This window comes from Bombus impatiens, unplaced genomic scaffold (genome assembly GCF_000188095.3).
Source record: "Bombus impatiens unplaced genomic scaffold, BIMP_2.2 scf_0091, whole genome shotgun sequence".
NCBI lineage: Eukaryota > Metazoa > Arthropoda > Insecta > Hymenoptera > Apidae > Bombus > Bombus impatiens.
Window position 1 is genome coordinate 318,203 of NT_176510.1, and position 14,495 is coordinate 332,697.

Below are 14,495 nucleotides of genomic sequence, written 5' to 3' on the forward strand. Positions count from 1 at the left end.
GAGGGTGAGACAAAGGCAGGCGCGCGCGCGAGTTTCATGAGATTCAAAAGAAGATGACGACTACCCCCTTCGTGCCTTGGCATACAGAGCGGAGCCAAGAGGGAACTGGCTCGCCCCAAAGTACGGCCCTGCCTGTTCTTCCTGCCTGCCCCCGGTGTCGCCTTGCTAGTCGAGAGGTTTGCACGAAGATCAGAAACTTGCTCGCAGGTGAAAAAGTAACTAGAAGTATTAGCACGGCGGCGACAACGGCGACGATAACGTCGACGAGGGCAGAAATAAGAGGAATAAAGGTGCAAGAAATCGGGATACGATTCGCGTTTCGATCTCCCATTGCCATCGACTTCGAGACTACGCGTAGAACGTACAGCCGAAGAAAAAAGAAAGTGGGAAAGAAGGAAACAAATCGAAGATCGAAAATTTCATCCCCCGGGGAAAGCCGTACTCGTGACACGGATGCACTGACGGTATGATGAATCAAGTCTCCGAATGAAACTGAAGGGTATCCCGAGATGATATCGTATGCCGGATAACAGAGGACAGAATAAAAGAGTAACCGTGTATACTCGATGTATACCGAGCGTGATCCTTTGAAAGAGGGAGGAAAAAATAAAATCAATTGGCCTACAATACTCCTGGCATTGTTTCTCCTTCGATCGAACTGGCACACGGGCAAGGGTTAACACTGGGTTAGATTCAAAACGCAGCACTATATATATATATATACATATATGTCTTCTAAATGCCAATAATCGACTACAAACTAATACGAACGCAAAACAGGTCGCACTTTCTCATCTCTTTCCACTTCGTGTGCGTGTATCGATTTTCACGTCGACCTGACAAGTTTAGAAAAGCTGCAGACTGCTTTTGCGGCTGAGCGTTATTATTACGACGCACCGGCAACTCTTTTTTTCTCTCCCCTGCGTATATTACCGCGGCGTCGAAAATATCGTCGATCCCGAAATATCGTTTGAACGCCGGCTAAAAATCCCGCCAACTTTTCGCGTCTCGCCCGTGAAATTTCCTTGTTCAGCCGAGAAACGCGTCATGGAAAAAGAGAGAGAGAGAGAGAGAGGCGTGTTTCGCGCGACTTTAATTGGCCGTGCCTTAATTTTGATGTACGCTGTACCACCTCGAGGGTTCTCAGGGCCGGTGAAGAGTCGAAAGGGAGCGGAAGAGAGGAAGGAGAGCGCGGAGGAGAAGAAACGAGAGCGTCGAAGGAGAGGAAAGCAGACGGGTGAAGGCAGCCCTCTTTCTTGCGCAGCCGGCACATTGTCGTCGCCCGTAGCCAACAGCCTATTGTCTACAGGGAGCTCTCCCCCTTTCCCTTTTGCGGCCACACATATATACATATAGAACGATACGGCGACACACAGAGTGGAGCTGTGCGGGGAGTGACAAAGAGAGAGATGGGAACCACCGACACAGAAGCGGCCACCGGGGAGGGAAGGGGCGTGTTATAAAAGAAAAAAGGAGGAAAATACACAACATGACGGAGAAGCAGAGCAGCGGAGAGAAAAGGAGATTGCGAGCGAGAGAAAAGCTCGGAGACGGAGAGAAAGAAGACAGTGGGTAATAGTTAAAAAAAAAAAAAAAAGAAGAGAGAGAAAGAAAAGGAATATGGAAAAGGGGCAAGAAGCAGGGAGTAAGAAAGAGAGGATGAAACCGACAGTATAGTAGTAGTGGAGTAGTAGATCGAAGATGAGTGGGAGAAACGGAAACTGGGCGAGAAAACCGATGGATAGTTATAGGAAAAAAATAAAAAGAAGTAATTATAGGGGAAAAGAGAATGTAGCGAGTGGAACGAGGAGAGGACTCGATGTATCGACGAAGAAAAGGAGGAGAGGCAATCAAAAAGGGGAGAGGACTATTCATACCCCCTATCCAACCGTACCTTGCAGCAGCTATTATTTACATATCAGCAACTTCGTGCTTCCATGTACATAAATGCGCAAATACGGTTGCCCATGAGAATATAGCTGCCCGTGTAAGGGGAGGGGGCGAGCAAAGTACAAATGTGAACACACACCAGAAGCGGCATTGTACGAACGAATGGTAACCGTCAGGATGGTACTATCCGTTAAACTAGCCTGATTTCTGAAAAGAGGCTCGCGCGTTCCAGCTCCGCAGCAAAAAAACGCTCGAGCTGCATATCGAAGGGAGCGGCAGCAGCTATGGTCAATGAGTCGTCCCTTTGCGTAGTCGTCGCCAACGAATTAAAATCTCAACGGTAATTCACCTTGCGGCCACTGGACTATGCAACGCGACACGTCTCCTGATATATCCGTGGTATCGCGTATTTGCGTAAAATCAATGGCACACGGAGCGATAGAACGTTGAAAGCGTCGTCGAGCCAAAAGGCTTTCTCGTACTCGACTCGTCTCTTCCTCTTCTCTTCCACCTTTTCGAGCCTTCGACAAATTCGTGGCTTCGATCGAGAAAAAAAAAAAAAACGAACGCGACGGAGTGCACGCTCCATCCCCGCGTTTCAAACTAATACACCACGCGATTAATTAATACACGTTAAAAATGGAGCGTGATCTTATGCGATAAGAAAAGGGGTCAGTGAAAGCGCGATATTGCTATTTTTTTTCTGTAATGCGGTCGAAGGAAATTGGGCCTTTTCTCGTGTCCTTCTTCCCCTACTTACCTTGGAGGTAAGAAGAAACGGCGGAACGTTCCCAAAGCGCTCGTCTAGGAGATATCCGGTATTTTCTCGGGTGTTTCGTTCCACGACTGAATCGAATCGATGTCTTTGACCCCCCGGAGGGATATCGCGAACGTATCAATCGGCCTATACGAATTCGATTGGCCGACTGAGGCAAGTTGAGAACCTCTAGATTCAAAGGGATGGGCGAGCACGCGAGTTCGCGTGTTAGGTGCCGCGAGGCTCTCTCCTCGTCTTTGCCGTTTCTCCGCACGATGTCTTTCTCTCTCATCGACCCCTACCAACCCTTGTGAAACACGGCAACGCTGCCCGCACCCTAGGATCTTTTATTATAAGAAAAAATTTCCAGCTGAACGCGGCATACGTATAAAAATATAGCTAGCAATTGCCCACACTTAGAGTCGCTCGCTCGGCTACCTGTGTGCACATGCACCCGTGACGACGGTGCAACAAACGCGTTTCCACCGTAGGAAGTGGTTTTTAAAGAGCCTTCGTTCTGAGGAAAAAGGTGATAAACACCGATCAAGCGACACTTGGAAATTTCCACCCTTTGTCTCTCTCTCTCTCTCTCTTTCCCTCTCTTTTAAACGCGGTGGTGTAACCACGACTGAAATTCTTTAACGAGTAATCGATAAAGCAAACTCGACGAAAACGTAAATATTGAAATTACCACCATCGACGAAGGAATCCTTGACCGTTTACGAGCCCGAGTTTCTCTTTCCTCTCCGATTACATATTGAAAAAATAACCGTGTTCCAGGTAGAACGTTTTAAAGTGTCTCTGTTTAGATTGTTCGATCCTTCTCCTCGTTCCTGTGCTTTGGTTATGTAACTCATTGATCGTTGTTTTTCTTTTTCGTTCATTTCTCGATGATTAACCAACACAAAGAGGACAGACAGACAGAGAGAGAGAGAGAGAGAAAGGGAGAGAGAGAGAGAGAGAGAGAGAGAAAGAGGAATAAGTATTTTGAGCACCGCCGGTTCTAGAGTTTGCACTTGGTCACGATTTCAGGGCGTTTGCTTTGTGTTTCCATGCTCGAGATGGTAGGTAGATGTTGCAAAAAAAAAGGGGACGAAAGATGCGGTGGCTACACGTTGAAACAGGGCTGGAGGTGAAGGTGGAGAGGCTACTTCAAGTTGGTTTCTAGCCTAGATTCGACTCCGCGGGTGATCCGTGGTTTTAATTAGGATCCACCACGAGGCACGACGCTGTTCTTCTAAGACTAATGATCTCTCTCGTTTCATTAATAACCTCCAGACCAAGTGTCATTTTCGTCTTGAGGCCGCGTTGCATGACAAAGCAATATTAAAACTAGTATTCTTAGCATTCGTTGATATTACGCCTCTCAAGACGCGGTTCGTCGTCGGTTAATTAACTTCTCTCCACCTATCCGCCGAACAGCGGAGGTCTCTTAATTGAAAATGTTATCGGTGTTGCTGGTTATGCGTACGCGTGGAGCACGAAATAGCTCGAAAAGCGCCGACGCCCGGCATTTTTGCAATCGACGTTTCGAGCAAACATTCCGTGGATATCCGGATGAGTCATCAACGAAAGAGCTTTCTCCGTGAAAGAGAGAAGGAGAAGGAGGGAAATCGCACGATACTTCGACAAATTTCAACGAACATCAACCCTGACCTTTCTCTATGACCTATTAACGGGCTTAGAAGAGAGAGAGAGAAAAAGAGAGAGAGAGAGAGAGGAATTACGTGGTAATTTCGGCCTCCGGGGAAATAATCAGCTTGACACCGGGATATACTGTGAACACGAAGGGTCGTGAATATTATGACAGCTAAAAAACACGGGTTTAATAGCTGTTGAAAGAAAACCAAGAAACTTTTCGCATCGTTGAAAACTCATAATTTCCATATTTAAAGGCAATGGCATTTGGACATCGAATATTGAAGAACGTTCGCGCGAAACTACGTCAGTGGTTGTAACGTCGTAGAATCGATTGCATCAATTACGAAAGAAAAATAGAAGTAATTGATAAATCTGTATTGAAGCAAAGACGAGAATACAAATGAGCTCTCTTGTCTCCAAAATTCGATCTACGAGTTAGTCGGGAGCGAGGAAAATTTACGAGAGTGTAGCGCGTCTGGAAAGATCGGATCTTTCCACTTAATTGCTGAGGCGGTAGTCTTCCAGGAGACTAGTCCCCGAGGTGGAAAGGTCCTTTGACCTGCTCACTCGGTTTCCGCGACAGTGAACACAACGTGCGAGACACTTACATAAACTTGCAGAACGGCGATGCCTACGCACGGGTGTTGGAAAAATAGGAGGAAACGTTCATCTTTAAAGATCGCGACGCGTGGAGTGCGCGTCCATCTTCGTCTACGACGATCAAAGACGAGAGAATCGAAGAAAAACGGGAGGCACCGAGACCGCGCGTGGCTTCCTAATTATCCGGAACGCGATAAATCAGTTTTCGATTAGCCACGAGAAACACGCCGTGAAACGGGTAGAATACAAGCCCGACAAATGAATCGTTGTTTAATAAATCTGTCGAGCGAGCGGGTTTGCAGAGAGGAGTATAGAGCGAACGAAGTAGATTATGCTATCTAATTAGAGTGTAGCCTTCCGATGAAAGCACGGTGTAATTGGTCGAGGTAAGGAAATGGTGCGCACATTCTTGCCGTCCTTAATTGCTTCAGCCTCTATCACGCTACTTCGTCATGGATTTGCTAATCCTTGTTGTTTTCGATTAGCCAACATGTAGCATTCACTGGCAGGACTGGCGTTGCCTGCCACCTGCGAACTTCGTAGTCAACTAACCGCATGCCAGAATAGTTAGAGGGCTCGTACGATCGATAATTAGAAAGAATGTGGAAACGCGTTGCATTATCCGAAAGTCGAATCGCGCGCGACTAAAAAACGACTAAACGAAAGATAGAAAAAAGGAAGGAGAAAAAAATAGTTATACGGTCCATTAAAAAAATTCTGGTAAAAATTGCCGGTCTGGCTGAAAAAAACCTGCAGTGCGGAATAATGAGATAGGAGCGATGAAGTTGAAGTACAGAAAATTTAATGTAATAAGCTGGACAAATCCCTTTGTAGAGCGAAACACGTATGTGAAGGACACGGTGATATTCGCGCGGCTTCCGTGGCTGGCTATGCCAAAGTGAGTCAGCCAGCGTGAAAAATTGAGGAGCACGCGCACGCGGATGAAGGAAGGGAAAAGGAGGAAGGTTTGCTACGTAAGTATGGCCGATTATGTAAGTCCACCAAAAATATCGTCGAATGAGTGACAAGCACTTGGCTTGTTCGCCGATCGTCAGGCAGTTCGAGGCGCGCTAGCAATTATTTGCAAAACTGTAGCAACGCAATGGTGAAACAACAAAGTCAATTCGTTGGCTAAAAACGCATCTAAACGAGCTATACGAGCTCCGAGCAAAATCGAAACGACCTGACATTTAAAACCTAACTGAGTACAAGCAACGTGCATCGTTTGGCCGTAGCTACGCATAAAATTCGAACGTTTGATGGAAGCAGGCAGAAAGAGAAAGAAAGAGAGAAGAAACCCGTTCTGCTCGCGAAGAATTTCGGGCTCCAAACAATCGTATCGACTTCTTCAGCACCAGCAACAGCAGCAGCCACCACAGCGGAGAGAGCTATAGCTCGGGAGCAACAATAGCCGGTCGTGGATAGGGTAGCTCTCGCGTGCATATTTGTCAGTTCGTCAAAGGAACTGTAAAGCGTTTAAAACGGAAACGTTGGCTAGCTGAAAAGTTGGAAAACGGAGCTGCCGCGGAACTCGATATTCCACAACAAAGAAGGCCACTGGGAATAGGACAGTGGCTTGGGATTTCTGACCGGAACTGCAACGACGGCGAGGAACGTCGTGCTTACCCCCGAAGAGTGTAGCCTTCGGGCGATGATACAGATTTTCATCGGAGGAAGTCATTGCACTTTATGCTGAATGGGCACCGAGTCAACAACCCGATGCCTGTCTACGTGCTTGCGTGTATATATGTGTGTACACACCTTTAAAGGGTTTCTCCCGCTCTCACCCCCCTGCCCTCTCTCCATTCTCGTGCTCCTCTTCCTGCTTTTCGCGTGATCACAAGAAGAGCACTGTATGTATAGCCAAAGATGAGCTAAAACGAAGGAAAGAGAGGAGAAAATGCCAGCGAATCTAGGAGAGCGAGAAGGGGAGGGGGTGCCTCTGAACAAGTTGAAGAGGGAAAAACGAGAATGCCGTGGAGTGGTCGGGTACAAGAAAAGGAAGAAGCGAAGAACGTGCAGAATGGAGAAACAGAGAGCGAGAGGTAAGGGAAGCAAACTGCAGAGAGAAGGGGAGAAAGGAGACGAGGTCTGGGAATCGCTTCATGCACTGACGAGCACGAGCCTTCGCGTAATAACGCGATCAGAGGGCAGCCGTGTCTCATGCGTGCACGCACTTCTCTCGTACCATCGCACACGCTTTCTCGTGCTCCGAAGGCAAGCACGCGTGCATAAACGCTGGCGTAATACGCTCACGAGCTGCACGAGCGTTCTATTTTTATGTGTGTTACGTCGTGAAAGACCATAGGCTACAACGTGGTGGAAATATTCGCGAGACGCGACGAAGAAAGGGACAAAAACGGAAAAACAACGGTGAAGTGGCGGGACAGCGACCGTGTCGCCGAATATTCGGTAAGAGGGTGTCATTGGGGGGTGGGTGGCACGTGTATCTGAACTCGCGACGTCCGATGGAAATCGCTGAAACGCAACCACCGCACGCCAGACGAACGGCGCGCAGCGTGTTAATTAATACGACAACCACTGACGGAATCCGGTTTGACGTATAATGCGGCACTAATTGCGGAAGGGAAAATGGAAAGGGGGAGAGGAAGGGCGGGGGAGGGCAAAAGAAGGAAAGAAAAAAATTATAACGAATTCGTTGGCGAAACACAAGTCGCGTCGCGAGTTTGCAATTTTTTTCTCTCCTCCTCGGCGACCGCGTACACCGCGCTCGATGCATGCTTTGTGCGACATTTCGCGTTTTCATCGAGGCATGCGGAAACGAAAAGGTAGAACGAACGTGCAAGGAAGAAAGAGATTACAGGAGCCATGGCAGTCAAGCTGCACCTGTGCATACGCGCTTCGTTCGTCACGTGGAAAATACAGCGCTATGGCCCCTACCCTGGGAACAATGCTGCCTACGATGGGTACTATTTCCCGTAGAAGAGGGGAGGGGACGCGAGCTCGCGCGCACGCCACGCACGGAGAGACATATCAAGAGAGAAAGAGAGATGGGGATATGAGGGGGGTGGAAAACGAGTTGGACGACCCGAGGTCTTGTACACCGCATTTTCTCCCCTTTCATTTGTGATTTCCTCTTTTCCAAGCAGAATTGTATATTCACGTGTCTAGCTATGCGATACGCCGCATATATTCTTATTTGTCTTGTCACACAGACACTGGTGTGAATCGCACAAAAAATTTCCGAGTAATTCGTTAATCCAAATTTCTTATTGAAACGCATACGCTTTCGAATGGCAACGCTTCTCTGCGTCTGTACGCTCAGAGGAACCGCGGGCATTTCGTACAAAGAGAAACTTGCTATCCGTCACACGTCCACGACATGGAATTATTGATTTTCTTACAAAAATTCTATCTTTAAGAGCGACGTTTCACGTTTTAATCGAGCACGCCGTCAAAGCTTTCAGCTTAGCGTAGTCCTGTTCGAAAGAAGAGCGGGAATATACCGCGACCGGACTAGCTACTACGCTCTAGGATAGGAAGAACGGTTCGCTGTAAACACATAAGAATATGGAACATAGACCAGGCTACGTAGATTCATACTTGAAACGAGACGTCGACGAGAACGGAATACACATCGATGTCCTCAAGTTCCGGTCCCCCGATCTAATTTCGAATCAGTCACCTTCGAATCGATCTCGACTTCGATGATCGCGTCCACGGACTAAATTAAATGTTACACATCTCCAATTACATTGCCGAGATTACAATTGACCAGAAAGGATACTCTGTCGGATATGTACATACGTATATTTATAGGTAATAACGTAGCGTGTTATAATCGCCTCGATATCGAGCGCAAAGTTGCAATAAAGATGAAAAGCACTGGCAGCCACGTAACACGAAATTGCTGGATGACGGTCGAAGTATGAAGAAGGTTTCATAACGAAAGGCATTTTGATGCATTCGCCGATATAACGTTCGGACATGCAGTGTAACGTGCATAAACATGAATATGTGCTAGGATGGCTATATAACGTCTGCTCTATTTTCTGAATAGGATTCGAAGTAGATGTCGAGAACTTGTCACTCTGTGATTTATACATTTGTCCCTGCCGGAGGACGAGATCGTTCTCCATTCCCCTTCTACGCGTCTCTTAAGCTGTCAGGTCATACCGAGTTCCAATACGAAAGGAGGTGGAGGGGGACGCTTTTTCGCTAAGCGAAATAAAGAGAAGAAAAGGAAAAAAAAAGAAAAGGTAGCTACATATGTCCTACGAGGCTACATTCTCAAGGATAAAACTAGCCAAGGTTGCCGAGAGTGGAAAGATTCGATCATTGGTCGCATCTCGAAGCCAAGTTTGTGGCAGGATGCTCCGAGCGTGTCTAGTTAACTTATTGGAGCGGAACTTATCTTCAAAATTATGCAAACTATGATCGTATCTTGATGTTTATAACGAAACACTTCAATAAATTATCCGAATGACGAGATAAGTGGATTATAAGACAAGTATTGATATCAAAAATATGCGAAAGAAACAAACGGTCAGTAACGATAACCGCCCTGCAAGTGAGCTGTCGACAATGACGCAAGCTTGAAAAGTGACACGTCTATTTTTTCTGCTGGCCACGCTCTAAAAAAAGAGAACGAACAACACTTGGAATTTCAAAGGTTTCCCGTATCGTTGAATTGCTTTTAAACTCGCTTTTACAGTGCCATCTGATCTTGTACGAAAAGGAATTCGTCAACTAAATCAAAAGTCGTAAACGTCGAAGGTTTGCCAAGTCTGATCAACGGCGAAATAAACGTCCAATGTATGTTTTATACTTTGATTTGTAATTACGACGGTTACATCAAGTGCTATCATAATTTACGATACGCCTTTCTATAATTAACATTAGCTAAGAAAATCGGTACGCGGTTAATAATGCATCGATAATTTCGTGAAAATGCTAGTAAATCATGCAAACTATTCCGTCTATTCTATTGTTGCTCGCCTGTACCTTCACCCCTCGACAGGCATGCTCGTTCGAATGAAACGCGACTTCAAAAGCGAAGGAAGTCCGTCGAGAACCCGTACAAGAGGGTTGCTCGGTGGTTGGACCGCTCGTTAGTATCAGCTGCTTGCTGCTTAAAAATAACCTCTTCCTAGTCGCCAGTACAATCGCTAAATTAACACCAGCAGCGACGCGACGCCCTTCGCGTGGAAAACCATCGACAGACTTTAAATACTCTGCGCCGTTCTAGAACTATTATGGATTCCTCGAGTCCTACACTAGTCAGACCATACTCTACTGCACCAAACAGAATTCAACGTAACGTTAACAAGAAAGGATGGCGTTTATGGAATCACGTACAGACCTACGGTATGATCCACGGGCAGGTTTGCTGACTAATTAAGATATTACGACAATCTGAATACTTTCCCAGATTCACGACGGACACAAGAGAGGGCATCGAGTTCAAGCTTGCCCAAAAGTCAAATATTTTCTTTCATTGCGAAACGTCTCGTCGAAATGTTTAAATTGGATGGCAACGGAAGTGTATAAAGCGTACCGATAGCCGTCGCAATCAGTTAATGCACGAGCTTCGTCGAGCTACTTGATCAAGCAGCCTTTGATAATAATCAACAACCTTACGATGCACGTCTATGTAGGACGTTTAAACTGGTACGATTGCTTTCACAATTTACGAGTACGTTTGTGATTTATTAATCGTTACACAAAAATATACTGCGAGCTAACACAAAACTGGGACAACCTTTTGATACTTCGTTAGAATCATCCTTAACCGGCTCCAAAAACAACAATCAACCGTATAGATAGGTGAACTTAACATAGCCGTTCAAGTAAATTTTCGCTTGCGCGATGAAATCTTAGAGACGAGATATGTAGTCTTGCTCGCTCGTTACTCCTCGTATCTCACGCATACCATCTTGTATCGTCTTAAAAGGCGTATTCCACCGAGAGAAAAAAATTCTTTTCTCCGACTTCGTCCCGTGGAATCAAAGAGGGAAAACAATAAGGTCGAGACTTACCTGAACATCAAAGTGAGTGGTGGTGTCTTGCGCCTGTGGGGGTCCCTGTTGCTGCTGTTGTTGTTGCGAAGGTGGCGGACCCTGTGGGGGTGGAGGAGCCTGTGCACCAAAGAGTTGCGCCGCATGCGAGTGCGGGTGCTGAAGATGATGCGTCGGTGGTGCTTGATGATGTTGCAAATGATGCGGTGGAGCCGCTGCAAAGGCGGCCATGAAATGTTCTTCGCTTCCAACCACATCGACGCCAGGTTTCAATAACACGACTCCACCACCTCCAGCACTCACAAGAGTCGTTGCTGCGTTCTTCTGAAATTCCTCTTCGCCTGGAGAAGGTTGCCGACTCCCGGGTGTACGACTGCAAATAAAAGACGAAAAACGGCATTAAGCGGTCGTTCTTCCAACGAAAGGGAATCCCTTCATTCATGTAGCGGATAACATTTGAAAACAATGATAATAATTGTCAGGTATAAATAGCAATCAGCTTTTCAATAACCAGCATCCGTAATATTATCACAATTAACCGTGACTCTACTTTAACTTACGAGAAACGGGAACAAACAAAGACGAGCAGATTATGCAACTGTCTTGAGGGTCGCGGAATCAAATACTTTTCATCTCTTTACTCTCTATTTCATGCATTTCACTGATTCGTTCTGATTGAAGGCAGCCTACGGTACGTTCCAGAGTACAATGCGTTCAACACATGATATACGGAAATATAAACCGTTTCGCTAGATACACTTATGAAAATAAAAGAAGCGTGAATCATTCGCGAATCAACGTGTACTGTAACTCCATGAAAAAATATACAGCTTGATATCTATGCGTATCTATGCCTCGATAAGGCCAGTTGTTTTCCTTTCATGGAAAAATATCTTAATTAACGAAAGCAAACAACGATTACCGAGAAATGAATTTCAATTTTAGTTATGCATTTGATGATTTAAATTTGAATTTCTATTACGAATTTGCAAAGTTAATTTGTATTATACTCAAGATCTCTTAAATTTCTTAAAAAACTACCTCTGATTGTAATGGCAAGGAAACCGTTGCACAGTGGGATTACTACACTATTGTTATTATTCCCTATATAAAGAAAGTGACGCAGCTTTCGTTAACCATTCTAACACTACAATCGTAAATGTCACGAACCTGATTCTACGTGACACGAGTATACAATTCTTAGGGCTAAAAGAATTCTATTTTACATATTGTGATAACAATCTATTAGCAATGTAACTCGGGCGCTTGAACTTGTACGCGTGTGTAACTATGTACAACTATCTTAAAAATAATTACAGTGTGTTGGAAATAAATGGATAATAAAAAAAAACAAAAACAACTAGAAAATTGCAATTAGTTTCCTCTGAAATCAACTTGTTTCACATTTCTCTAATACTAACGAATAATCAAGTATAAAATTAACGATAAAAAAGAACATTAAACGTCGAGCTATCTTAACTTCTATGCCTTTGACGAATATTTGTCGTTAACGTTATCAAATTCCAAGTCGATACCTTGAATAATGTCTAAAAAATCTTTACAAACTAGTCGAGCAAGATTCTACGAATGTACGATTAGCAGTGCAGTATAACGGTACATTCTGTATAACGACAGGCATAATATAATTTAATGTTCATGTTCAGGGACCTGTACCTTTGATCTTATAAAAAGGGGAAATTCGATGCTTAGACCGTGACGGTCAACAATAATGAACAAACATCATTACCATAATGAAATTTTTAAGTAACAACGACAACGCTACTATATAAGTTCCGTTTCTTCTTTCTGCTTTATTTGCCACGTTTCTTAATCCAATTGATCTCAATGTTCGATTTTCGCTAATATAGAACAAAGAATAATGACCGAGTAAGACATTTGCACGATAATTCATATAGTTCTTTAAATATACAATAAAATTTACCATCCTTTTTAATTATTACAAAATATAAATTTTTTGAGTAAACGAATTAAGAATGTTATCGTCATTTAACGAAGAAAAGAAACCACAATGATACAGTATAAACAGCACGGGGAATGTCGGTAATATCGAGTAGATGAGGTACAAGCGGAGCACCAGATGGCGTACAATGATGGTGCAACAAACACCAGAGAGGCAAACTTATGATGTCATCGTCCGCCGAGTAGGTAGAACATGCACGCCCTTGACAGTTGCCACTTTTACGTTCCTCGATCGTGCTCCTCACAGCAATAGTAATTGTTCACGAACAGCATATGACACATTTACTGTCGTTCAATTGAAAGCAATTATTTATAGCTACGCAAGAATAGCAACGCGTTTTTCTCATAACTTATTTACACAAACCCTGAATGTACCGCAGATTGCGCCTAATAAATACCTTCATTTTTTCATATTCTTTTAATACAATTATCTTTGCATCTTTTTATAATACTTTTTATACGATATAATAATTGATATTACTCGAAATTAAATCTCGATACTCACTTAAATCCTTTATCGTCATCGAGACCATTTTGAGATGTTAATCCGTTGTTTTGAGGACCTGTGTCGTCTTTAGAATTGTCAAAAGGACTTGCCGAGCCCTTCTCTTTTTCTTTCTTGTCTGCATCGGTGTTCTACACGAGGAAACAAAAATATCTTTTAATAAAATTGTAAAATTTGTTTTGGTCTGCTCGACATTTTATTTCGCCTATATGCTTACCAATCTCAGAGAAACCATTCTGGGTTCCAAATCTTTAGGTGTCGTAGGGCTCGACCCAAGAACGTATTCGACCATTTTAACCCCCAGACCACCCGTTTCACTGCAAAACAAAACAATTCGATGACTCAAGGAACAACAAACTTGTCCCATTCCTTTAAATATTTAAATCATATGCTAACCTGCTTCTGGGGCTAAGGACCGTCCCAACTTCTGATGTTTGATGATGATAACCAGTCCCGACACCCACACGCCTACCTGTGCCCATGGAAATCGGTTGTGAGACGGCATGGTCTGAAATTAAAAACGCCATTAATCACGATGCCATGCTGACGTATATTTCAATCAAACACCCATCCCCATCGAAAAATTACAATCAACGCTCGCGTGTAAGACAGATATCCGATAATCCGTTATCCTTTAATCTCGACCAACGATTCCATCACATTACATCATAAAAGCTCTTTAATTCGAAGCTATTTAACCATTAAATATTGAAAGAAGGCCAGCTTTTTTACGTGAACAAAATTCGACGATTCTAAAAGGGAACGTTAACAATGTGCCGAAACCGTATCGTATTCGTGTCGTATCAACCAGTAATCGATAAAAGGCGTGGAGCGAGAAACCCGCAAAGGTGTAACGGAAATTCTATCATAAAAATCCTTAACAGTTTGCCACTGTATCGTTGGCTTTCCCGCGAGACCATTCTAATCGAAGGGTTTCAACGATGATTGAAAAGGGAAAAAAAAGAAGATCGGCTTCGTACATTGTGAGAAGAAAACGTTCGCTAGGATTCTAGGGTACTATATGAATTTTACGGTTCCATATGACGCAATTTCGTCGGGTCCAGGTGGATATAGGGGGTTGGTGTGCCGGCGCTCAGGGTGGATCAGTAGGTACGACCCTGGGCATTGGGACGTTGCTCCCACC

General features: G+C 44.4%; 1 protein-coding gene across 4 annotated transcripts in view; it reads right to left on the minus strand.

Annotated features, from left to right (window-relative positions):
* The window catches only part of LOC100742170 (pumilio homolog 2), a 68,121-nt gene that overhangs the window by 35,800 nt on the left and 17,826 nt on the right, over nucleotides 1-14,495 (minus strand). For all 4 annotated transcript variants that reach the window (XM_012394525.3, XM_012394528.3, XM_012394529.3 and 1 more), the window contains 4 exons: nucleotides 13,748-13,859; nucleotides 13,569-13,668; nucleotides 13,352-13,482; nucleotides 10,888-11,239 (listed from right to left, as the gene is read on the minus strand). In XM_012394525.3, coding sequence (XP_012249948.1) covers nucleotides 10,888-11,239; nucleotides 13,352-13,482; nucleotides 13,569-13,668; nucleotides 13,748-13,859 — 695 coding nt within the window. The remainder of the gene's footprint in view (nucleotides 1-10,887; nucleotides 11,240-13,351; nucleotides 13,483-13,568; nucleotides 13,669-13,747; nucleotides 13,860-14,495) is intronic.